At 40.5% G+C, this 23,658-nt stretch overlaps 1 protein-coding gene across 1 annotated transcript; it reads left to right on the forward strand.

Moving 5' to 3' along the window:
• Positions 1-1,857: 1,857 nt before the first annotated feature.
• Positions 1,858-21,220, forward strand: FAM199X (family with sequence similarity 199, X-linked). The gene is made up of 6 exons (XM_030575039.1): positions 1,858-2,069; positions 5,621-5,840; positions 11,828-11,977; positions 12,361-12,522; positions 13,956-14,216; positions 15,256-21,220. The coding sequence occupies exons 1-6, from the start codon at positions 1,888-1,890 to the stop codon at positions 15,424-15,426; spliced, it is 1,146 nt and encodes a 381-aa protein (XP_030430899.1). The 5' UTR covers positions 1,858-1,887; the 3' UTR covers positions 15,427-21,220.
• Positions 21,221-23,658: the final 2,438 nt, after the last annotated feature.

Raw genomic sequence — 23,658 nt, forward strand, 5'->3', positions numbered from 1 at the left:
CAGAGAAGCATGATGCAGAAGAACAGAGAAAGAAGCCAAATCCATCAACATGAAAGAAGCCTGAACAGATCAGCATGAGAGAAATCAATGGCAGAAACTGGTAGGCACTCTATGCACTTGAGGCTGAGGAGGAGAAAGAAAGAAATACAAAAGAGTAAAAAGAAGGGGAAAGAGAAGCAGAAAAATAGATACAGGATCAAACTCACAGAACTAGATATTAACACATGTAGCTGTCAAATAACTATTGATTCATTTTCTCTTCTCATTTATGTTTGTGCCTCTGCACTCTAGAGCAGACCCAGCTCTCCCCTCAGACGTAGCTGTTATTGTGTGGGGGGTGTGTGTTTCGGGGTGTGGTGTCTTGAATTATGTGTATAATGCAGTTATATGCTGCTGGGTATGTTGGATGTGTATGTGGCTGGCTCTGATAGTTGCTACATAGGGGATGTGTTCAGCTGTGTGTGTTGCTGGTATAGGGTGTGTGTTGGTGTTGCTGAGTGTGGTGTATATTGGATGTGTGGCTGGGACGGTGTGTGTGTGTGGCTGGTGTATGCTGGGTCTGGGCTGTGTGCATGGTTGGGGTTGCTCCTGGGTATACGTTGTGTGTGTGTGTGTGTGTTGCTGGGGATGGGGGATGTGTGTGTGGCAGGGGGTGTCCCTGGGGATGGTGTGTGTGTGGTGTATGCTGGGTCTGGGCTGTGTGCATGGCTGGGGTTGCTGCTGGGTATAAGCTGGGGGGGGGGTTGCTGGGGATGGGGGATGTGTGTGTGGCAGGGGGTGTTCCTGAGGATGGTGTGTGGCTGGTGTATGCTGGCTCTGGGCTGTGTGCATGGCTGGGGTTGCTGCTGGGTATAAGTTGTGTGTGTGTTGCTGGGGATGGATGTGTGTGTGGCAGGGGGTGTTCCTGGGGATGGTGTGTGTGTGGCTGGTGTATGCTGGCTCTGGGCTGTGTGCATGGCTGGGGTTGCTGCTGGGTATAAGTTGTGTGTGTGTTGCTGGGGATGTGTGTGTGGCAGGGGCTGTTCCTGGAGATGGTGTGTGGCTGGTGTATGCTGGCTCCGGGCTGTGTGCATGGCTGGGGTTGCTCCTGGGTATAAGTTGTGTGTGTGTTGCTGGGGATGGGGGATGTGTGTGTGGCAGGGGATGTTCCTGGGGATGGTGTGTGTGTGGCTGGTGTATGCTGGCTCTGGGCTGTGTGCATGGCTGGGGTTGTTGCTGGGTATAAGTTGTGTGTGTATTGCTGCGGATGGGGGAGGTGCGTGTGGCAGGGGGTGTTCCTGGGGATGGTGTGTGCGTGGCTGGTGTATGCTGGCTCTGGGCTGTGTGCATGGCTGGGGTTGCTGCTGGGTATAAGTTGTGTGTGTTGCTGCGGATGGTGGAGGTGTGTGTGGCAGGGGGTGTTCCTGGGGATGGTGTGTGCGTGGCTGGTGTATGCTGGCTCTGGGCTGTGTGCATGGCTGGGGTTGCTGCTGGGTATAAGTTGTGTGTGTTGCTGGACATGTATGTGTCTAGTGGTGTTGGACACTGTGTGTCTCTCTCTGGCGGCGCTGCGCATGGGTCTGGGCTCTGATCACTGGCGGCCTAGGGCCGTAGTTCCCCTCCGTCGCAGCAGGGGGCGCAGCCTCCCGGTCTCTCCCCGGAGCCGGAAGCGGCGGCTACTCCCGCTCTGAGCTGCCTGAAGCCTGGCACCGGCCGGCCTGTAATGGCGGCTCCCGCGGCCCGGCTGCCGTGTGTGTGAGCAGCTCGCAGAGCCGGCCCCAGCCCGCGCTCTCCCGGCCGGGCCCCCGTCCATGGTGGCGCCCTGGGCCCGCGAGAGCAGCCGGTGCTTGAGGCCGGGCGAGCCGGAGCCGCCGCCCGGGCCCCCCGCCCTGCCCCGGCCGCGGCGCCATGAGCGAGGCGTTGTACGAGAAGTTCCTGGCCCCGGACGAGCCCTGCCCGCTGCTCTGCCACCAGCCCCCGCCGCGGGCCGCCAGCCTGAGCGAGGAGGGCTGCCTGGATGTCAGCGACTTCGGCTGCCAGCTCTCGTCGTGTCACCGCACCGACCCGCTGCGCCGCTTCCACTCCAGCAGGTGCGGGGCCCCAGGGATCCCCGTCTGGGCAGCCCGGCCGGGGGGCTGATCCCCTGCGTGGGGAGCGAGCCCCCGGCTTTGTGCTGCTTGCCCTGCCCTCGCCCCCTGGCTGTGCTTGGCACAGGCAGTACCTGCTCAGCTCTCTCCCTGCCTCTTGGGTGCATGGGGGTGTCCCCCACCGAGCTGTTTTCCTGAGTAGAGGTGGATCCCCCCAGCAGAGTGAGTGCAATCGGCTCAGCTTCGTTGAAACCCCTCCATCGCCAGAGTGTAACTGGACATTTGGGCAGGTAGAGTGAGAGTTTAGGCAAGAGTTGAGCTAGTTGGGTTGGGAACTAGCACTCGTTTCCCTAGTGTAGATAAGGCCTTTCTGTGCATTAGTTCCCTTCTTGCCCACCCCCAAGAAATTTACAAATCCCTGTATTACTGCCCAGTCACAGTGATATAGTAGCATCGCCAGTAAGCCAAAAAAACCCATACTGTGCTAAGCATCAGAGGGGTAGCCAGGTTAGTCTGGATCTGTAAAAAGTGACAAGAGTACAGGACTCTGTTGCTTCTTACTATGCTAGTAACTATTTGCGTCTCCTCCACCCCAATCCCAGCATGCTTGTAAAACACAGCCAGACCACATACATGCCAAATACCATTTGGATTAGGCTTGCTTTCTGCAGGGCTAATTAGTTTAATGATATTATGTCTGGTATTAAAATCGGGTTCAGATAGCTATCCTATGGTGAATTTGTGGCCTTTTTGAATCTTCTAGAAATCATTGTGTTTGGGAACTGTGGGATAGGAACTCAGAGGGTGTTGCAGCTGAAACAATTTAAAACAGCACTAATGTGGGCACAAAGCAAACCTACAAAGATTCAGTACATGAGTCAGAATGGCTAGAGTGGATGGATCAAAATGTTTCTGTTTGAACTACTGCAGTCTGCACATTTCGGTTAAGAACTGTTTGATCTTTCTGGCGCAAATCGAGTCTTATGGCATTGGTGAGGTGTAACTTCTAAAAGTGCTCAAGTAGTTTTGCTAAAAACTACCACTTCTGTTTACTACAGAAGACAAACAAATCAATTCCCAAAGTGAAAAAATAGTTTTGTCTACCCAAGAAGCAGATCTTGTATAGGTGTACATGGAAGTGACTTTCTGTATGCTGAAGTTGCGACAACTTACAGATCTGGGCCCTAGATGTGAATTCAAGATAGTTTTGATGATTCTCAGTTTAGACTTCAAAATGTTTTTGCATTATACATGTGCATCTAATTCTCTCACACTTTACGTTTTTATTTAATGTAAATATGGCAAATACTTTGCAAAGTTTGAATTTAGATTGAGATGTAACATACCAACTTCCAGCTCAATTTACATTAAACTAAGTTAACTTAGGCTTTGTCTACCCTGGCACTTGTGTTGCTAAAATGTTTGTTGCTCGGGGATGTGAAAAAACACCCCCCGAATGACAAAAGTTTTAGTGATGAAAAGCGCCTGTGTGGACAGTGCTTCGTCGGTGGGAGCGGCTCTCCCGTTAATGAATCTACTGTCCCTCATTGGTGGTGATTGTATTTTGTCGACGGGCGAGCTCACTCCCGGTGATAGAGCAGCCACACAGCGCACCTTACAATGGCATGGCTGCAGAAGGGGCAGCAACAAAACTGTGCCATTGTCAGGGTTGCAGTGTAGATATAGCCTTAGAAACATGGTTGAGAGTGGAAAAGCTGACAGGTCCTCAATCGTAGCATTGCTAGCCATCATTCTAATACAAACATGATCAAATAAGTGTGCTTTCATTACTCTGTGTGAATTCAATTATATTTTCTCCCTCTGGGCTTTTGCACTATACTGCTATCAAGCCTGCATGTGACCTAAACAATAGGTTCATGTATTTCTGATCAAATGTGAGTGGCAAGCTTGTAAATATATGTGTAGGTTATTTTTAAATGTTCTTCCTTATAACATACCTGTCATTCAAGTTTCTAAGCATGTGTAACCAGCTTCTGTCAGTTAACGCGTCAGTATTCTGCACCTTGAGCTAGTTCCTCATTTCTTTAGGAAAGTGTGTAACTTGTCTTCATTATTTTTTTAATTCACTTTGTCCTTGTCATCTTTTGGAATATTCTGCTTACTTCCATAGTGTCTGCAAGTGCTCTGTATCTTTTGAAATTTCAAGTAAATATAATGCAATTCTCATATATTCAGGTATGCGATGTTCAGCAGCCAGACACCACTTTTTCTTTCATCAAGTTTTTGAACTATTTTGGTGTTTGTGTCTGGTCAAGTATAAGGAGGCTAGCAATGGCTTTTACAGCCCATGAACTTCCCATAGGAAATGGCAAATACAGTATTATTTAGGCCACCCATCTTCATTCATTAATGATTTAGGGCAAATATTTGGCCTGTTGGAATGTGCAAGTGCTGTCCCAAGAAACAAGTGTTGACAAGCAAGCATATGTGAAAATCAAGTAAAGGTGCTGAGAGGCATGCTTCCCACATCAGAAGGTCTTGCTCTTCAATCTGTGATTAAAGGGATATTCCAATAGTAATCAATATGTCAAATGGATAAAACTTCACATATTAAACATAGCTTGCATGGCTTTGTACAGTGACTTTTGGAAACCTTAGACTTTTCCAAACTCTTCTGGGATTGGGCCATTGTGCTGTCCAATTGTGAAACATAGTCAAGTCTCTGCTCATCATATTGGTGAAAAATAATTGAGATGCTGAAGCAAATTTCCTGACCTTGCTAAACTTCATGTGAGTAGGTCATCAGAGTGAAAACCTGTTCCACGGCTTTCTATGGGACCAGACAGACTTTCCAGTTGGAAATATACTTTCCCTGATTAGCGCAATTAAATAATTTGTAATAATGAAGCTGTGGAGAACATAATCAATCTTTTTTAATTAGTATTGATTGAGGTATTGGATTTTTTTTAAGTGGATCGCTTTCTGTATTCTCTGCTCTTCTGTGTCATCTTTAGAATGAAAAGCTCTGTATCCTGTCTCTTTTTTGGCTTTGAGAACAGAGCCCAAAATATTGAGTAAATGAGTCCCAGATATTTCCCTGGCAAGCATTGACTTCATGGGATCTACTCACATGAGAGAGAGCGATGCTTACTGACTTCCTGTTCTGTCTCTTAAACACAAGACCATCCTCCCTCCCTCATCTAGTGTTGGTACCTTTAATTTTGTCATGCCTATTATGGAAATATTTTTAATGGAGGTTTAAACAAACTGGAAATAGTTTTTAAAAACTACATTTAATTAGAAATCCGAGACTCATATACGAGGAAATTATGGCTCTCTGTTGAAATATTTTAGTACGCATAGTCTTTGAGTATTCATCCTTTGAATTTTTCTTGATTTTGTGTGTATAAATTAGACTCTTAATATCTATTTAAATGCATCTTATTAGATGAATGAATTTATTTCTAGCAAAATCCGCATGTACATTAAAATATCTATACCTTTGTATCAGTTGTTACATCTTCAAAGGACAAAGCATTTTTTCGGCGAGTGTGTGTACTGCAGTTAATTTGTTTGGTTGGTATGCTTTGCAGGTGGAACTTGACTTCTTGTGGAACAAGTGTAGCCAGCTCAGAATGCAGCGAGGAGCTGTTTTCATCAGTTTCAGTTGGTGATCAGGATGACTGCTACTCTCTGTTGGATGACCAGGAGTTCACATCTTTTGATCTGTTCCCAGAGGGCAGTGTCTGCAGTGATGTCTCCTCTTCTATCAGCACATACTGGGATTGGTCAGACAGCGAGTTTGAGTGGCAGGTAAACTATTTCTGTGGTCAACGCAGCAGATGAAGTGGGATCTACTAGCTGCTCTTTCCAGTTTTGACTCAGAAGTAAATATTTGAGGCTCTTTGATGGCACGATAAACTCCCACTGCCTATGATGAGATTCAACAGTAAAGGCAGTGTTTTGATAGACCATTTTATTACAAAGTTCCCATATAGAATTTTGATGACAAGACATGACCAGCTTCTGAAATAGGGCTGCTGCATATTATGGTCACGTTCATTTTTAGTTATTAGCATATCTTGCATCTGTGAGGCCCAATCCTTTGGTGTGGGGCATCTGCACGTGTATTGGAATCTGGCTGTGTATACCTTGCATTGGCATTCAGTGTGGCTGGGTTACTGCTGTGTTCTTAATTCCCATTTGTGATTTTGGCTCTGTGTGGCCGTTAGTAATCACTGTGAACCAGCTGTATGTTCTGTGGTCCAAGGATATCATATAAATCATAGAATCTCAGGGTTGGAAGGGACCTCAGCAGATCCTCTAGTCCAACCTCCTGCTCAGAGCAGGACAAATCCCCAGACAGAATTTCTTTCTTTTTTTTTTTTTTTTTAACCCCAGTTTCCTAAATGGCCCCCTCAAGGATTGAATTCACAACTCTGGGTTTAGCAGGCCAATGCCAGAGTGCAAAGGTGAGCTTTGTGCTACCATGGCACTTTCCTCCCAATCTGTTATGTGCAATTCGATCTGACATCAGATCCTAATCTGGTATCTTTACAAATTTTGTTTTGTTTTGGCATATAGCAGTGTTTCACCTGTGGAACGTGCAAATGTTCTTTCTGTTACAGGTTTAGATTTGATTATTTTAACTATAGTTAAATATATGGAGCATGCTGTTCTAGGATAAGTGTAATCGTCAATTAAAAGCATAATCTTCTCTTCATCTTTTATGGACTTCAGTCATATCATACAGGGTATGTAATACTCTGCAGCCATAGAAACATACTCTCTGTTCCAAATGTGATTTAACCCCCCTCCACCCCAATTTAAGCATTCCATGATGAATTAGGAATGTTACAGATATCCTGCAAAAGAAAAACTGTAAATGACGTTGTGTAGGATAGCGTTAGCTAAAAGTAGCTCCATGTTTCTTACTGCAGCTTTAGAATCCCAGTTTTAAACTATATCCCTTGTACAAAAATTCCAACTGCAGTTTTATAATGCAGCTTATAGAAATACCTCAGAAAATTACCCAGATGACTTAGTTCCTCATTGAGATATGAAATGTTCATTACCAGGTGGACACAGTGGGATTATTTTAAAAGAAAATTTCTTGGTTATTTGATTAGCTGGCAGTTTTCCTTTTGAGTAGTTACTGGACATTTTTTCTGTAAACATTTGCTAGAAGAGACCTACTTGACTGGACTTGTAAAGCTTTGGAAAAGATTTTTTCATTGCTTTTACAACCTTACGCAGCAGATTCCATAAGTGAGTAATACAGTTGTCACATTTACACTTGAAGTGGATCAGAAATTACATGTCAGTTGTACAAATGAAGCTAGTTTAAAATTCTGCTGTTGCTTACAGGAAAAAAAATGTGATGCAGGTGTCTTGTGTAGTTACTGTGTATAGTACAAATAAATAGGTTTCCAATCTTCTCAAACCATACTTTTAGAATAGAATGTTTGTTTATTTTACAATGGAAAATATTCCCAATTATATAACTTCTATTAAACACCTGTAATTATGACAGGTTAATTATGGGTTCCTTGGGTATGCAAACACCCAGGTAATTAGAACTGTATGGTTCAGAATGTCTTTTTTTAATAAATAACCTCATAATTCGAAATGTGGCTCGATAAACAAAATATAGTAAACTGAATATTAAATTTTTGGCTAAAATTAAATAACTTTATTTTAGGGCGTCCCTTTGAAATTTAAAGCTACCACTTTTTTTATATGTGCATACGTTCGTCTTTGTAGGATCTAAAAAATGAATTACAGTTCTTAAATGACAATAATAGCATTTCTGCAACGTTAGGGCCATCTGGGTTTAAGTAACAATGTATTGTCATTTGAGTTTTTTATTTCTAAACTTTTGAATAGTCTTTTTGAAATGAGGGTTATTTACGTTAATAGGAATGAACAAAAAACTTCATCTTTTTAAAATAAACCTCCAAACGTTTATGTATTAACACTTTTTTTTAAATGTGAAAAACTCAAATTCCACATGTTTCAGGAATTGATATGTATATAACGTGCAATTTTGAAAACCAAAATCTAATCAAAGTAAACTTAAATCCATAAAATCAATTTAAACCAATTGCAATAACCATTTTAAAATTAATTTATTAATCTGTTGCTTCCCTTCACTAAGCATCTGAGCACCTTATAATAACTAGTTACTTTTATAAAATAAAATACCAGCTTTTCAATGTAAAGATCAGCAATTAAATCCTGTTCCTCCACTTCCTATTTTTAAACTAAATAAAACATTCTCAAAAATTTGACCAAACAGGTAAGTATTGTACTGCCCTGAAGCATGTTAAACTCTGGCTGTGGTGGACTCTATAAGGAGCACTTTGCCCTGCCATGGGAAGTTTAAGCTACATATATTGACAGAGTTACTCATGTGATGGAGGAGAGAGAAGTTCCAGATTATAAATATCCTCTTGAATGGTACTCAGCACAGAAGTGAGTAAGTAGCCATTGCGGACAACAGGTTTGTGCTGCCTCCTGCACTAATAGAAGTTTTTAGGGACTTTTCAAGGCTAGCCCCAAGTAGCATGTATTGCAGTAATGCAGTCTGGAGGTAATAAACATGGATCACTGGTTTGGGGAAGCCTCAGAAGACAATGATCACAACCTCCAGGCCAGCCATCCACGAAAGAAGATAGTATGTGCTACAGCTAATAGCTGAGACCTCAGGTGTAGTGATAAAATCCAGACTGCAAACTGTTGGCAAAGGTTGGCTCTACACCCACACAAATGGAAGGTGGGCTTTTCACCTTTGCTAGTTTCGCCCAGATACTTCTCCTTAGCCATCAGCATTGCTTCTATTGTAGTTGAGTTTGGCTTGTCCCCGCCTCTGAAATCTGGCATTAGTTGAGGGCACCCTCAACCTCAATATTTGTCTGAAGTTTCTTTAGTACCAGTCTGTCACTGAGCTTCCTTAAAATTGGTGAGTAAGAGACTGTCCAGTAATTGACTAGCGGTGATTTTCTGAGCAGGCGCTTCTTCGTATGCTATTTAAGTATAGCTGGCACCCTGGCTTTCACAATGGGAAGCATTAACAATCCTCAATGAAGGACTAAAACCCTTCTCATCAGAATTCATTAGCCTCGTGGCAAGGCTCCAGATTGATGTAGTTGGCTGCAGCCCATGCAAAACCTCACAGAGTGAAATTGGACAGAACTCCAGAGAAGGCGATGTGTTCATAGCCAGCTGCCTTAGCACTGCTCCAATAGTGCCGGCTTAACCAGCTTGTATTTGGGTTTTTTTTGTTTTTTTTGTTTTTAATTCCTTCTGGTGTAAAAAGTTTGACTCTAATAGCGCTTAGGCAAATCAGGTTCACTTGACTTCCCTTCACAATGGCCATTCCTGTTGGATGATGCTTGGCAGAGAATGATGCTTTAATAGAGAACATTACCCCTAAGGGCATTCTGTGCCAAAAAATTAAAAATTCTGCGCACAATATTTTAAAATTCTGCAAATTTTATTTGTCGGAGGGGGAGGCTCCACTATGGCATTGGGGAGCACAGGCCATTGGCTGAACAGAAGTGGGAGATCACTGTGCAGCTCCCCACGAGGATACAGACTCAGTGGTGAAGCTGCACCCAACCCTGACATAGCACAAGGACTGGGTATGCCCAAGAAACAGTCCAGGCCATGCCTCTTCGTACCAGGTGTGAGCAGGCAGGCTCAGCAAGGCAGGATCTTAGTGTGGGGGGATCCAAGTGTGGGTTGAGAAGGTTCTGTGTGGGAGCATCTGGGTGTGGGCGGCTCAGTGGGAGATCTGGATGCGCAGGGATTTGTTGGGGGGTTCTGGGTGCAACAGTAATGAGACTTTGCAGGGGGGTCCAGGTGAAGGTGTTTGGGGCTCAGCAGGGGAAGTCTGGGCGTGGGGGGCTCAGTGAGACATCCAGATGCTGAGGGAATGGGGCTCAGTGGGGTGGGCATCCAGGTGCAACTGGTTGGGCCTTGGTGGGGAGGGGATTGTGGTGTGGGTGGCTTGTTGGCATGGCACAGGTGCAGGGGGAGTGGGGCTCATCAGGAGGGGGCTCTGAGTGCCAGGGAGTGAGGCTCAGCAGGACGGTCTGGATTATGGGGTGAATGGGGGAGCAGCTCCCTGCACAGGGATCCTTCTCCCTACAGCTGAAGAGCCAGGGGTGCAGGAAGTGCGGGGGAGTTTGCAGAGCTTCCTACTGTTAGGGGGCTTTTTCCTTCACCCTCTCACTTCCCTGGTCCTTCTTGCATGAACAGAGAGCAACAATACACCAAGTCCGAAAGGTGCAAACAATAGATGTTTGTTGGGGTGAACTTCCAGCAAGCATGATTCCAGTTTCCTTCCTTAGTGTCCCTTTTCCCAGCTCTGACACCACAGAGTCTTGTCTGTGTCCCTGTTCCCATTCCCCGCTTAGCGAAACATGATTCCAATTCCCCTATCCCCATTCCCCCCCTTACTTCCTGATCGACTGTAGACTATATAGTAAAACTTGTGTTCTGCTTAGCTATACCTTAACCAATCATTTTACTGATATTTAACTAACCAATCCTAACATATTGTAACATGATTATTTAACCAATTATATCCCACCACCTTAATTGGTTATACCCAACAAAATTAATTATACAGCAGACAAAAACAATCACAGAACCAGACAGAGATTATACAGACAAACAATAGGGAAGTGGAGACTACAGTGATAGAATAATACAGAAATGAGGATTTCACATCCCAGCTATTGATAAGTGAGTTCTTGCCAGACAGGATGTTATCAAACTAAGTTTCCTTTTACATTTCTAGGCTCTTCCCTTTCTCTGGAAGTGATAGGAATACAATCCTGTCCTGATATTCCTAACAGCCCAGTAGCACCTTATTTCAATGTAACTAGTTTGGAATGTGAGGATGTGACCATACACTTCCCAGTTTATGGCTGGCCTCTGCTGCTTAGCTGAAGGCCTTAGCCTAAGAACCAGGCCTCAGACTGTCACAATAAGAGAAGGCCCTTACACCGGCAGACAGTGATTTTTATTCTTTTATACTTCTGTAACTAGCTAAGTGATAAGAATACACCTAAATTCTTAAAGTATAGGCCTTTGCAGACAGGCCTGAATATCTATATCTTAATACCTACAGCTGCGGAAGAAATCTGTGGCTGGGTCTGACCCATCCTCGGATGCCGTGCAGGGGAAGAGGAAGTCCAATCCTCCCCAGTCCAGCCGGGACTAGCAGCTGAGCCTAGTGCAAGGGTAGGAGCCACCAGCCGGATCTTCCCTAGTCCTGCCCTCTTCCTCACAGCAATTTACCTCTCTGCCGGCTGCCCTGGGCATCCAGTACTGATGGCGAAGTTTCATGACTGCTCTCATGGCTTCCCTTTGCTTCCCCGTCAGAAAGTCATTTTTCTGCGGGGGGACATATATTCTCCGCATACACAGTGGTGCAGAATTCCCCCAGGAATAAAATATACTAGCATAGCATGTTAATGGATAGGGAAGAGTGAAATGCTGCATAATTCTGCCATTTCCCTGATGCAAATTGAAAAGGGAAATCATGAAGTAGAAAGCTGCATAGTTTGAGTTTGCTACACTTCACTACTGTAGATGGTTCATGAAATTAACTTTTGTGCTTTGGAGTTGTAAATCATTGCTGGGAAATTGTTGGTTTGTTAGGATTAAGAACTGATACTTTGCCCATTTGACAGTATATTTTGCATGGTTAATAGTATTGATCTGACTGTTTTTCTACTCCTACCTAGCATATTTTGTTCTATTTCTTTTTTTCTTTGCACACCTACAAGTTGCCTGGCAGTGACATTGCAAGTGGGAGTGATGTACTTTCTGATGTCATACCTAGTATTCCAAGCTCTCCGTGCTTGCTTCCAAAAAAGAAAAACAAGCATAGGAATCTTGATGAACTCCCATGGAGCGCAATGACAAATGATGAACAGGTAAGCTTTGTTTTCATTTGTATTGGAGAGAACCAGTATAGATGTACAGAATTAAGACTCAATTAAATTGTTAGTTTAATAAAAGTTCTATTGGTTACAGCAATGTAAGCATGATTTTGAGCAATTGCACATGGCTATTGAAGTGAGAGATCGAATTCCTTGTCAAGTGTTCATATAGAGATGATTAACTTTTTCCTTTACTTTTCATTCTGAATTTTTATCTTAGATGGTACTCAACTAGGTTGAGTCAAGAATCATAGGAAATGCAACATTTGAGAGCATTTCTATGATCCCACATGGTACTGGTTCCTTCCTTTTACTTCTGCTTTGACTCATATTAAGAGCTAACAGTTTTTAATAACTTTGTATTTTGTTTTTATTAGGTTGAATATATTGAATACCTGAGTCGGAAAGTCAGTACTGAGATGGGTCTTCGAGAGCAACTTGATATTATTAAAATTATTGATCCCACTGCTCAGATCTCACCTACAGATAGCGAGTTTATTATTGAATTAAACTGTCTCACAGATGAAAAATTGAAACAGGTAGATTAAAATTTTAGTATGTGTCTCTTGAATTGGAGTTACCATTGCCCTCTGACATGTGGTATGTGTTGATACATGTCTTGGAAAATCATCTATTGGGTTGTGACTTATTATTTTTTCCATATTCATGGAGTACCAGTGGGCAGGATGGAACACAAAGTTTGTTGAACTTTGGCTTTCTTCAACAGTTTCATATCAATATATGATCTTGGACCTTATATGAAACACATTAATTACATAAATGTGACTGAAGTGGTAAGTTAGTTCTGGCATATGAAACAAGGGATTTCAGACAAAATACTTGCTGAGTAACTTTCAAGATTTAGGCCTCAATCCTGCAACTGCTTCCTCTGATGTGTAACTTCACTCACATGAGTAGTTCAAAGTGAAGGTACTGCTTGTGTGACTATACTTATACACCTACATAAGGATTGGGGCCTTAATCTGCTTGCAAAAACAAAACTAAACTTTTTAAAAAAAACAAAAACCCAAAGGCACATATTGAGTAGATTTGATTAAAGGCTAGATCATTACTTTGTAACTAGCTTACCCTTTTACTTGAGTTTGGATTTCTTGTTCTTACAAAACTGGAATTCTCATGAGAGACGACGTAATTCTTCTGATTGATTTGGCAGCTTTCTATATGAACATTTTTGGGGGAAAAAACATTGAAGCAAGAGGATTATTGGCCTTATAGAAAATAGAGCAGTAATAATTCTTCACTGCGTGTGCAGAGTAGCTACTCAGCCAACCCTTAGTGTCACTTGATGAGGTGGACGGTACCGCATAGCTTCATCTTTATCATAAGCTTTGTTTTCCCTCCACTTATATTATTGCTGAACCTGTTTTGTGGCCCGGTTTGCCAAGCACCCTCCGCTTTTATTGAATTCAATCGAAATCTAGTGCACTCAGGTCCCTCATAGATTCATGCCCATTTCATATTTCAGAACACTTAAAAAACCCTAATGGTAACCTAAAAGGGGTAAGAATCTACTCTTCTGAGGGTTACTACTGGATATGTCTGTGTAGTACAAGAAGTTTATAAAACATAATTTGCTTAAACAAATGTTAGTTGTCTTTTTACTACTGTGGCTGACATTTCTATGTGGTGGTATATGTTTTGTAATACATTACATAGAAAGGGGAAGAATGTTTGTTTATATTAAAGTAAAAAGAATGTCAGGCAAGTAATGCTCTAGCTAATTAAGCCTGTTATAAGAAAGCTGAAATGAAGATGTTAGTAGCGGTCATTATAATAAGTAGTTTCAACTGGCTAACTGAATCACTGTGTTAGACTATTCTTGGTTTAGTTTTTTCCCCCAGAACTTAGTTGTAATAAACACAAAACGTGCAGCTTTTCCACTAAATATGCTGTCACAAAACAGTGCCGTACCAATCAAGGTTTTATCATTTTTAATGCTTTTGTTCTAAAGGTGAGAAACTATATCAAGGAACATGGTCCTCGACAACGGTCCGCAAGGGAAAGCTGGAAGAGAAGCAGCTACAGTTGTGCAAGCACCAGTGGCGTGAGTGGTGCAAGTGCCAGCAGTAGCAGTGCCAGTATGGTCAGCTCAGCAAGCAGCAGCAGTTCCAGTGTTGGCAACTCTGCTTCAAATTCCAGTGCCAACATGAGTCGAGCGCACAGTGATAGTAATTTATCCACGAGTGCTGCAGAGAGAATCCGGGATTCAAAAGTAAAACTTCTAATTATGCGCGCGCGTGTGTGTGAGAGAGTGAGTGTGTGTGCACATCAATTGTTTAAGTCACTTACGTGAACTGATTGTCGTATTTTTACTGAAAGAAAAAGTATCACTGATAGTTGCAGGACCCAAGGAAATGATTTGACTCGTTGCCCCATGACATGATAGTAAAATGTCTAAAGGTGTTCTTATATTGCTTCGTAAAACTTTTTTTTTTTTTTTTTTTTTTACAAGTGAAGAATTATTTTGAGATGTGTGTATGTGGTAGGGCTTAGACTAGTTTGATTTTTGTTTGTTTGAATATTTAAAGAGCTGATAAATCAACTTGACTTTTTTAATGGTAAAAGCATGTGTTCTTTGAATTTATTAAAGATGAATTTAATCTTTCAGAGCACAGTACATGAATATTCAAGAATATCTTGATCTTTGTGATATAACTTGTCTGATTTCCTAATTTTTTTGTTTATTCAACATATTTCTCATAGCTTACTTGCCCATGCAAGCATGGTTGTACACTGAGAAGTGATTCGTTAAAAGTAACATTATGGCATCTGTGTCTCCAGTGATTTTCATTTTGTGTGTTTCTTCCAATTTTGCAAACTCAGTCTGGGATTTAAGACAAGCTGATTTCTCTTGGTCTCATGACTCATCACTTATAGTTAAGGTTCTTCATCTCAAAGGCTCAGTTTTACTATGCATCCTCTTCCAGTGAGCTTTCACAAATATAACTGATAGATACTTAAACAGTTTGGACAATGCACAACATGGAATAGAATTTGCATCTTGCTCACTCTTAGTTTCGTTGGCTCTGCATGGCTAAACAGTAAAGAGTTGCTTATTTTAGTGACAAAATTAAGTATGATTTTGAATAAGCACATGGAATAGATCTGAGTAAGGGTGCCTTTTTTAGTCAATTCTCAGAGCAGTTTTATGTTCACTCAAATCCACCTTTAATGTTTCTAATAAAGGACCATTTATTCCAGTAGTCTAGATATACAAGAAATCACTTTGACATTTGTCTTTATTTTGACAGAAACGTTCTAAGCAGCGGAAGCTACAGCAAAAGGCTTTACGCAAGAGACAGCTGAAAGAGCAGAGACAGGCTCGTAAGGAAAGACTGAGTGGATTGTTTCTTAATGAAGAAGTGCTCTCTTTAAAAGTGACTGAGGAGGACCATGAAGGAGATGTGGATGTTTTAATGTGACAGGGATGAATTTATCAGTGTTCTTTCTAAGCCTTAAGTGTATTATCTTTGTTTACATGCGTTTCTTGACCAAAATTTTGATTAGGACAGAGCTAACAATGTATCAAACAGAACCCTCTATTGAGTGTAATTTTAATAATTTGAACATTTAGAATTTATTAAAGTGAGCTGACTCTTTAAGACTAACAATTTTGTGTAAGACTGAGACTTCAACAAACAACTTCACAGTGACTTTAACAAGCTGCTGAGAAGATATTGTCTAAAAAATAAGCCACTGAATTAGGTTTGTGTGGTATTTGGTTTCAAGAAGCTAACTGCAATGGATTGTTCTGTTAAATGGGTTGGTACTCTTTCTTAGACACACTGATACTGATAGCAAACTTTGAAAAAAAACTGTTTCTAAATAGGAAATCTCACCTTTATCTTGTTCTGTGTGTTCCCTTATTTCTTATTAGAAGGTTTGTTTTCATGAAAACAGGATCTTAGTTCTATAAGTTACTCTGTTCTTGCCCCTGACCCTATCAAATCCTAGTACTTCATGAAATTAAATTGGATTTTTGGAAATTATGGTTATGATTTCACTTAAAGAATTATGAAGTCATTGGGGAGTAATAAGCAGAAGCACCACAAAAAGCTGTAATGCAAATGTCAGCTAGTAACAAAATGTAGAAGAAAACGGTCATTTTCAAAAGTACAATTTTTTTCTATGAGGAATTGGCTGTTCTTTAAGATGTAAAACTTAGTCTCTAAAAGGTTATCTTGCTCCTCAATATTTGAATGATTAGTGTTTTGGTTTCTTTGCTAGTCTTATTTATGTTATTAATGGTTAATCAGTACATCCTCTTTCCTGATGTTAAGGAAAAAAAACAAACCTAAAAAATGAAAATCTCATACATTACACTAATATTTACGGTTCAGTCATAGGATACCATTCATAAAAAAAGTCTTAAAATGTTACTGGAAACCAGAGTGCAAAAAATTGATGCCCAAACTTGGTAGATATTTTTTTATGGTCAAAACTATATGTAAGAATAACTATATGCTGTTGCTTTTGGCAAGAGAACCTAATTATTGATGCAGCTGTTTGTTTTAACTGTATGCTGCCAGTTTATTTACCACTTGCAGGATAGTTTAAGGTGTTGGAACTTTTTTATGAGGTGTTGTATCATTGCTAATCTAACTCACAGAGTACTGGTTTGGTTGTATAGCCTTTTGAATAAGTGTTGTGGAGGAGAACAAGACACACCTTTTAGTTTTTACTTCTGCACCTGGAAACTCAATTTGAGATGATTTTATTCTTGACAATTAGTAAATGAATTTCTAACTTTATTATGGAAATGTTTGTTGTTGGGTTGATCTTTTGTTTTGGATACAATTGCTATGTGTTCTTTCAAATGCAGCTATTAGAGGTGAAAGAGGTGACTAGAATGACCCAGTTCTGAATTCAGGAAGGTGACCTTTCTGATTTATAGTGGTGCTTTGTGAATATCATTTAGAATGGTTCACTCTGGAGAAAATGAGTTTATCTCTTACTGTCAATTTAATGTGGCCTCAGAAAACAGGAGTCCTGAAGTGTGTATTTTCAGGATTGGGACCTTACTCTGCTTGTGAATAATTTTACATGTGTGAGTAGTCCTGTCAACTCAGTGTGACTATCCACTAGTGCAAATGTTTGCAGGATTGGGCCCTAAATTAGTCCCGACAGTAGAATTTTATTGTTTTCTGGTGGGCTGCAAAAGTTAAATTAAGGAGAAAAAAATCTGTGGACAAAGAAAATGTTAACAATGATACAACAGTTGAGATCACACTTTCAGTGGAAGATCAAAATAAAAACTTCTATACGTGTATGTGACAACATACGTTTAGACTGCAGCATCTTTGGAGATGTTTGTTTGGTAGTAAATGACATAGGCTGACTATGAACTCCAGAACATGGATCACCTGTGAGTTGACGAAAAATATATTGGAGATCTGAAATGTCTCGTAAGTATTTATTCCTTTAAGTATTTATAATGCCATGTGCCAAATGAAAGGGCTTCATAAGAGAGAGGTCCACAGTCAAAATAGTAAACTCTTCTACTCAGTTGATTCTTCAAAAGTCACTGACAAGTCTGATTGCCCACTTTCTTCAGTGGCAATGAGAAATATCTTAATTGTCAGTTTTAAAATTCAGGTATCTGCTATGTCATTTCTGTCTTGTCATTTGAATATACCGGTAACTTGTCCTAGGCAGTGAGCTTTTAGTTTTCATTATTACTTGTCTATTATACACGGTTGCAATAGTAAAATACAAAACCAATCTCATAAGCTTTAATAGTAAATCTTGTTTGTAGTGTTAAGTGTAACTCAAACCAAATAATCCTTATGTTTTCTGTTAACAAGTTTCTGAGATGGAGGATAGATGAAATTGTGTTGCTGTTAATACTGCTAATTTCAGGGTCCAGTTATTGAACCTTTGTGGCAGAAGTTCAGAAATTCATCATGAAACATTTCACGTAATCCATATAGGTATCTATTGCAGCTCAGTACAACCTTTATTTTCTACAGTGGCTTTGAAATGTGCATCTTTATCTAAAGAATATTGCACATTGATTGCCACAGAGAGCACTGAAATGCTGAAATTAATTGTAAGTAGGGTGCAATCTCTCAATTTTTTGGGGCGTGAAAGTGTCACTTTATTTTTCTATCTCAGCAAGTCTACTCTTCAAAGTGTAAAATTCTTAGTTTTTATTGCAAGAGGTGACTCTCATTTTGGTGAGATGCAACTTTTTTGAGTCACTGATTACCACCTTCAGAGTAGAATAAATGTTAGTGTGAACCCCTAAGCAGTTTGTCACCCTGACTTACCAGAATGGCAAGTTAGTTAATTTTTCTAAATAATAAATGTCTAAATCTAAACCTTAAGTTGTTTGAGGAAGATCATGCTATAGTGATGATGTGCAGTAGCAGAGTTCCTATGAAATGGGAAACTTCACTAAAAGGAATGGAAAGCCTGAGGCTTTCCTATTTTTATCTGTTTGTCATTTGGTAAATGTTATGTGAAATGCTTCACTTATTTTTATAGTTGTTTTAAACTGGATATCATTCAAAACATTCATTTTTTTGTTTGAAAATACTAGAATATTAAAACAAGACATGTTGTAGTAGCCTCCAAGCTTTAACTTAAGTTCTCACCTCTGTATATAAGGATGTGTATATCCCCATTTGTCATAATGAGGATATATCACTTTTAAATGTGCCTTAAGTTGAGTCTGACATTTGTTGAAAATTATGAAGTGGAAAAGAAAAATACAAAATTAAAATTATTACAAAATGAATTATTAATTAAAATAGGTCCCTCACAGACAAAATTGACAATTTTTTTAAAGAAATGAAGAGCAGAATGAGTCATCAGTTTAGATGTTAGTCAATATAATTCTTCATTAATATTTTACAATACAAAATGAGAGGAAAAGTAGCAGCATTTCTATCCTGGTATGTTAGTGGCCCTATATAAAACAAAGTGTAAATCTAAATTTAAGCTTAATGGTTAAATAGTTCCAGTTTTCATCAACTTGGATGAATAGTTTCCAGAACTATTTTGGCCTGGTGGTGGTGGTGGTGGTTCACCATCACCTGGAGAGTTCAGCTCCTCATTGTATAATTTGATGATGGTAGTCAAGAAGAGTGGAGGAAAAAGTGGCTTCCAAAAGGTGCCAAAATGGTGCTGTTTTAATAATTTGTAGTTTTTAGCATCCTGCAACTAAAGTAAAATCTTGCGTTATTGGTTATTCAGTTGTAACTGTGTGGTTCTTTGGTCACCAAACTGAACATTCTTCATTTCTTTATCTCATGCACCTAAATGTTTTGACTTTCTTATCTCTGTCTTGTAAAACCAGTCCATCAGAGGCTTAGTGCTCAGCACCTCAGAAACTAAGTCTGTAGATAATTTCTTTTTTCTGGGGTGCTTATTTACGCTTTGAGATTGTGTATCTGAGCTGGAGGGAAAATAGCTCCAAGAACAAAAGGCGTAACAGAATGCAAAAAGTTAAATACTTCTGCCCCTACATAAATTTCAATTCTCACATTTGAACAAACAAACCAATTTTTTTCAGCCTCAGCGCTTTTTTGTCAATGATTTTGGTATTCACTTATAAAATGCAGTGTCGTTCTCATCAGGTACTTGGCCATGGTGTCAATCTAATTTATGGGTTTGTGATTGAAAAGAATATTTATTTAAGTTTTACCACATGGATATTAGTTATTACTGCGATTTGTCAATCCATCTGGTCTTTGCAGGACTGGCATCGTAGATACAGAAAGAACCCAAACTGTTAAAATTTTAGATCTTTGAACTGCTTTTTTAAAAGTCCAATTCTACTTCTTATCCCTTGATGGAAATTTAAATCTTGGAAGCAATGTACAAGTGGAGAAGGAAGTGGTAATAGTTATTTGGTTCCTGAGTATTGGTTCTGTGGCTATCTTGAGCTTTCTAACAGCTGTGATATAAACGTAATCCATTTAAACTCTGAAAAAACAATAACAGTTTGCCTGGGAATTATTTCTCTGTAAAGGCTTAGAAGGAGCACTGAAAATCAAACTGCAGGAGGACTGTATAAAAAAAAAAAAAAAAGGCATAAGTCTTGAGCATGATTAAACGTGAGGAAGAAAGAACTGCCTGACAGCCCTGTTCACTTTTTCTGTATGTATAGCTAATTTCATCTTCTGTTTTGTTTGAAATGGTTTCAGTATTTTCTTCCTTTAACAGCCTGACAAATTTAATTAGATTAAAAGTTGATAAACTTACATTCAGTACAGAATGCTTACTGAGAGCAGCAGGCAAAAATCAGATCTCTTCTCTTGGTTCAATATTTAGTTTTTGAATGTGAACTTTTTTATATTGTGGTCAATAAAACCTGTGGAGATCTTTCTTTAGAAATTATTACTTAAATTTATACATATGCATTTAAACTATTGAAGAGTACATACTAGATGTGGAAAAATGTGTATAAATTTGACTATATATATATTGATCTGAGTTGCTGAAAGGCCTGAAGCCTGTACTTTTCCTATATGGCTGCTTGAACTTCAAAAGTAGGTTGACATGTTGGCCTTTAAATATTGGTGATTTCTAAAAATTTATTTTAGATGTCTGAAGCATCATGTTAGGCCTCAGTTTCTCACGGCCAGCATTTAAGACTAGCTGGCCTAATGGTCACTACTTTGTTGACTAATTAATCCTGCAATTCTTGTGCATGGAAACTCAGATGAAATGGGTTGTGTGCATTAAGACCAATTCTTGCAGCCCTTGATTTGTGAAGTGCAGATTTTAGCCAAACTCAAACCTTGTACGTTTGACGCTTTGGTCTGAATGAATCATAGCCAGAGAAGAGAAATGCAGAGAGCTTTAAAACATTTCATAATGTGGTTAAAATTTTCAAATTAATTCATTCTAAATTGGAACCCTAAGACTAAAGGTCATAAGTAAAGCAAGGAGGAATTTGTCTCATTTGAAAAATCTGCTTCAAATAGTCTTAAGAGTTATAATGTATAAAACTGTTAAATTGGAGCTATTTTTCCAGGGTTTCTGCTACATGTATTGCAACAATGCACTTTTGTACATAAAACTGTCCTCTGTAAATTCTGTACCTACTTGCCACAATGTTTATAGAAAGCTTTTTTCCTGAAGTTGTGAAGAACTGCAACACTGGTGACTGACTTTATTTTCAGCTCTGCATTATATTTAAAATAGTCATGTGAACATCAAAGTACGGGTTGGAATTAAAAGTAACATAGCAAAGATGTGCTGATGAAACGGAATGTGGTGTCTTGTTTTGAACAATAAAGTTTGACATGGGGTTTATGTGCCCATTGCCCAACTTCTGGGCAGATGGCATAAAGAAATGCAGCATGTTTAAACTGTCTTTGGTAGTAGACAGCATATACCGCCCTAATTGTTCATAATAAATAACCAAGCAAAGGTTCATAGGAAAACGTACACTTGACTAAAGCAGATGTGCTTTCAGTTGAACTCTGATGGATCAGAGGAAATGAGTTACATAACCTGAGACCCGCTAGCAGAAATGCTCTGGCTTTAATCAGTGACTGCGCCTACAGGTTTCAGAGTAGTAGCTGTGTTAGTCTGTATCAGCAAAAACAGGAGTTCTTGTGGCACCTTAGACTAACACATTTATTTGGGCATAAGCTTTCGAGGGTTCTAGCCCATGAAAGCTTATGCTCAAATAAATTTTAGTCTCTTAAGGTGCCACAAGGACTCCTCCTTGTTTTTGCACCTACAGACTGTCACCAAAAGTTCTCCTTTGTTCTCTATGATCATGGTGCTGTGCATAGGGACAGGAAGTCTTTAATCTATCCCCACATACAAACCTCTGATCTGACTTTAGTGGTGCTTTCAACCCAGGCTAGCTGGCCTATTGGCTAAAGCCCAAGTGAGGCTTTCAGTCAGGCAGGTAACCCACCTACTTTATAGTGAAGATGCAGGAAAAACCACTTGAGGGCTGATAATCCTCCATTGCTTTCCCACACTTCCCCTTGTAAGCCAGGAAGGACAGACAAGCAAGTGGCTCTGCACAAAGAACTATAGGACAAGCCTACAGAAGTACTAGTGACACACACAGCTGGCTGCAGCATCACAGAGCTTTCTAGGGTGGCAGTTCACACCTGGGCCAGGCTAACCTGGGTGCTCAGGCCTGGCTGCTGATTTCTTGAGTTAACTAGTGAAGACATATCCTAAATAGATATGTTCAGAACCATTTAGGCAAGGCCTTGTGTATTGTGCTATGCTGCAGAATTTGTCGTGGAATTGACTCCTTGGTTTACCAATTAAAATGGAACAATTTAATCTCAAAGTATTGCAGTTGCAATCTCGAAAAGTTAAGGTTTTTAACTTTGTTTCCACCAGAGGGAGTTCTGTGATAGTGCTGTTTAACACTTGTTCTTTATTCAGTTCCCTTTATTCCTCAAAGAGAAAAGTTATACTTGTTATCAGGATGACTGATTCATGCTCTAGAATGTTTTAGTAGGAGAGAGAAACCTATAAAAGAATGTGGTATCTATCTTTACAATTAAATTTACACACTTCAGGTGTGTTTTTTGTAAAAGTTTAATTTAGTTTTTTTTTAAATAAGTGACATTGCCATAATTTTTCTCTGTTGATGGTCCTTGCATTTGGAAGTTGGATGTGTACCCTACCTGTAGTTAATAGGGAAAACCTTTTTGTCTCTTGAACTTTGGTTCAAATCCAGTACTGCTGAACATTAGCTGAAAGTTGCTAACAGCTGCATGGCTAGGTGGTTGATGTGAAATGAAATAGTCTGAATCCAGTTCCTTCTGCTGGGCAGGTATTTACATCACAAAACTCAGATCATAGCAGTTGGCATCCTCAGAAAAATGGCAGCAGTGCTAACTCCTACCCTTTCACTGATTATTCCAGGTAAAGTTTGAGGCTCGTTCATTGGTGACTTGGGGAAACTTGGATTGCTGCCTCTGCTGAACTTGTTCTGTAGGTAAACAAAATGCTTCGCCTTCTGCTTGTGTCTCTGTTGTTCCCTTTACTCTCATTAAACATCTTTCCTTAATATATATACAACAACTGCTGAATAGGGTGTTCTTTGGTGTACCTCTGGAGTCTCAGCACGTGCTGGGAGCTTATGGCCCTACTCTTCCTGTACAGTATTAAGACTCTCTGTACTAGAGTGTATCTACAATGTCTGTATCGTTATCCTCCTCATGATGCTGCATAAATAGCCAGCTTAGCATGCTGAAGAACGTTCAGGCAGGAGGGAGAGAATTTCTGAGGCAGGGACTTGCCCAGAGCCACTGCTTGTGCAATTCTCAGGCACTCTCCAGTATATGCATTGTCTGCAACCACAGAGGCCCAGAGCAATTTAGGTGGCAAACTCCCATTGATTTCAGCATCCACAAAGTGCAGAGATGGATCACCATCTACAATGGAGTCAGGTCAGACTCATGGGGGTGACCTTGGGACTGGCTGGAGCCAGGGATGTGCTTGCCTCTGAAACATCTAAGCTCCAACAGAGGGAAGCAATGTCTTCTCGTTTTAGAGCAGGGGTAGGCAACTTATGGCATGTGTGCCGAAGGCGGCATGCAAGCTGATTTTCAGTGGCACTCACACTGCCCGGGTCCTGGCTACCAGTCCTGGGGGCTCCACTGCTGGCCTGGGGTCCTGGCCGCCGGCCCAGGGCTCTGCAGCTGTGGCCCACTGGCCCCAGC

The sequence above is a fragment of the Gopherus evgoodei genome, chromosome 9 (genome assembly GCF_007399415.2).
Source record: "Gopherus evgoodei ecotype Sinaloan lineage chromosome 9, rGopEvg1_v1.p, whole genome shotgun sequence".
In the NCBI taxonomy this organism is placed as follows: domain Eukaryota; kingdom Metazoa; phylum Chordata; order Testudines; family Testudinidae; genus Gopherus; species Gopherus evgoodei.

What these genes read in the sequence shown, in the direction of transcription:
- FAM199X (XM_030575039.1), top strand. Translation starts at nt 1,888, where the DNA reads ATGAGCGAGGCGTTGTACGAGAAGTTCCTGGCCCCGGACGAGCCCTGC. An exon ending in CGCCGCTTCCACTCCAGCAG is followed by an intron (nt 2,070 to 5,620) that starts GTGCGGGGCCCC and finishes TATGCTTTGCAG; the next exon opens with GTGGAACTTGACTTCTTGTG. An exon ending in ACAGCGAGTTTGAGTGGCAG is followed by an intron (nt 5,841 to 11,827) that starts GTAAACTATTTC and finishes CACACCTACAAG; the next exon opens with TTGCCTGGCAGTGACATTGC.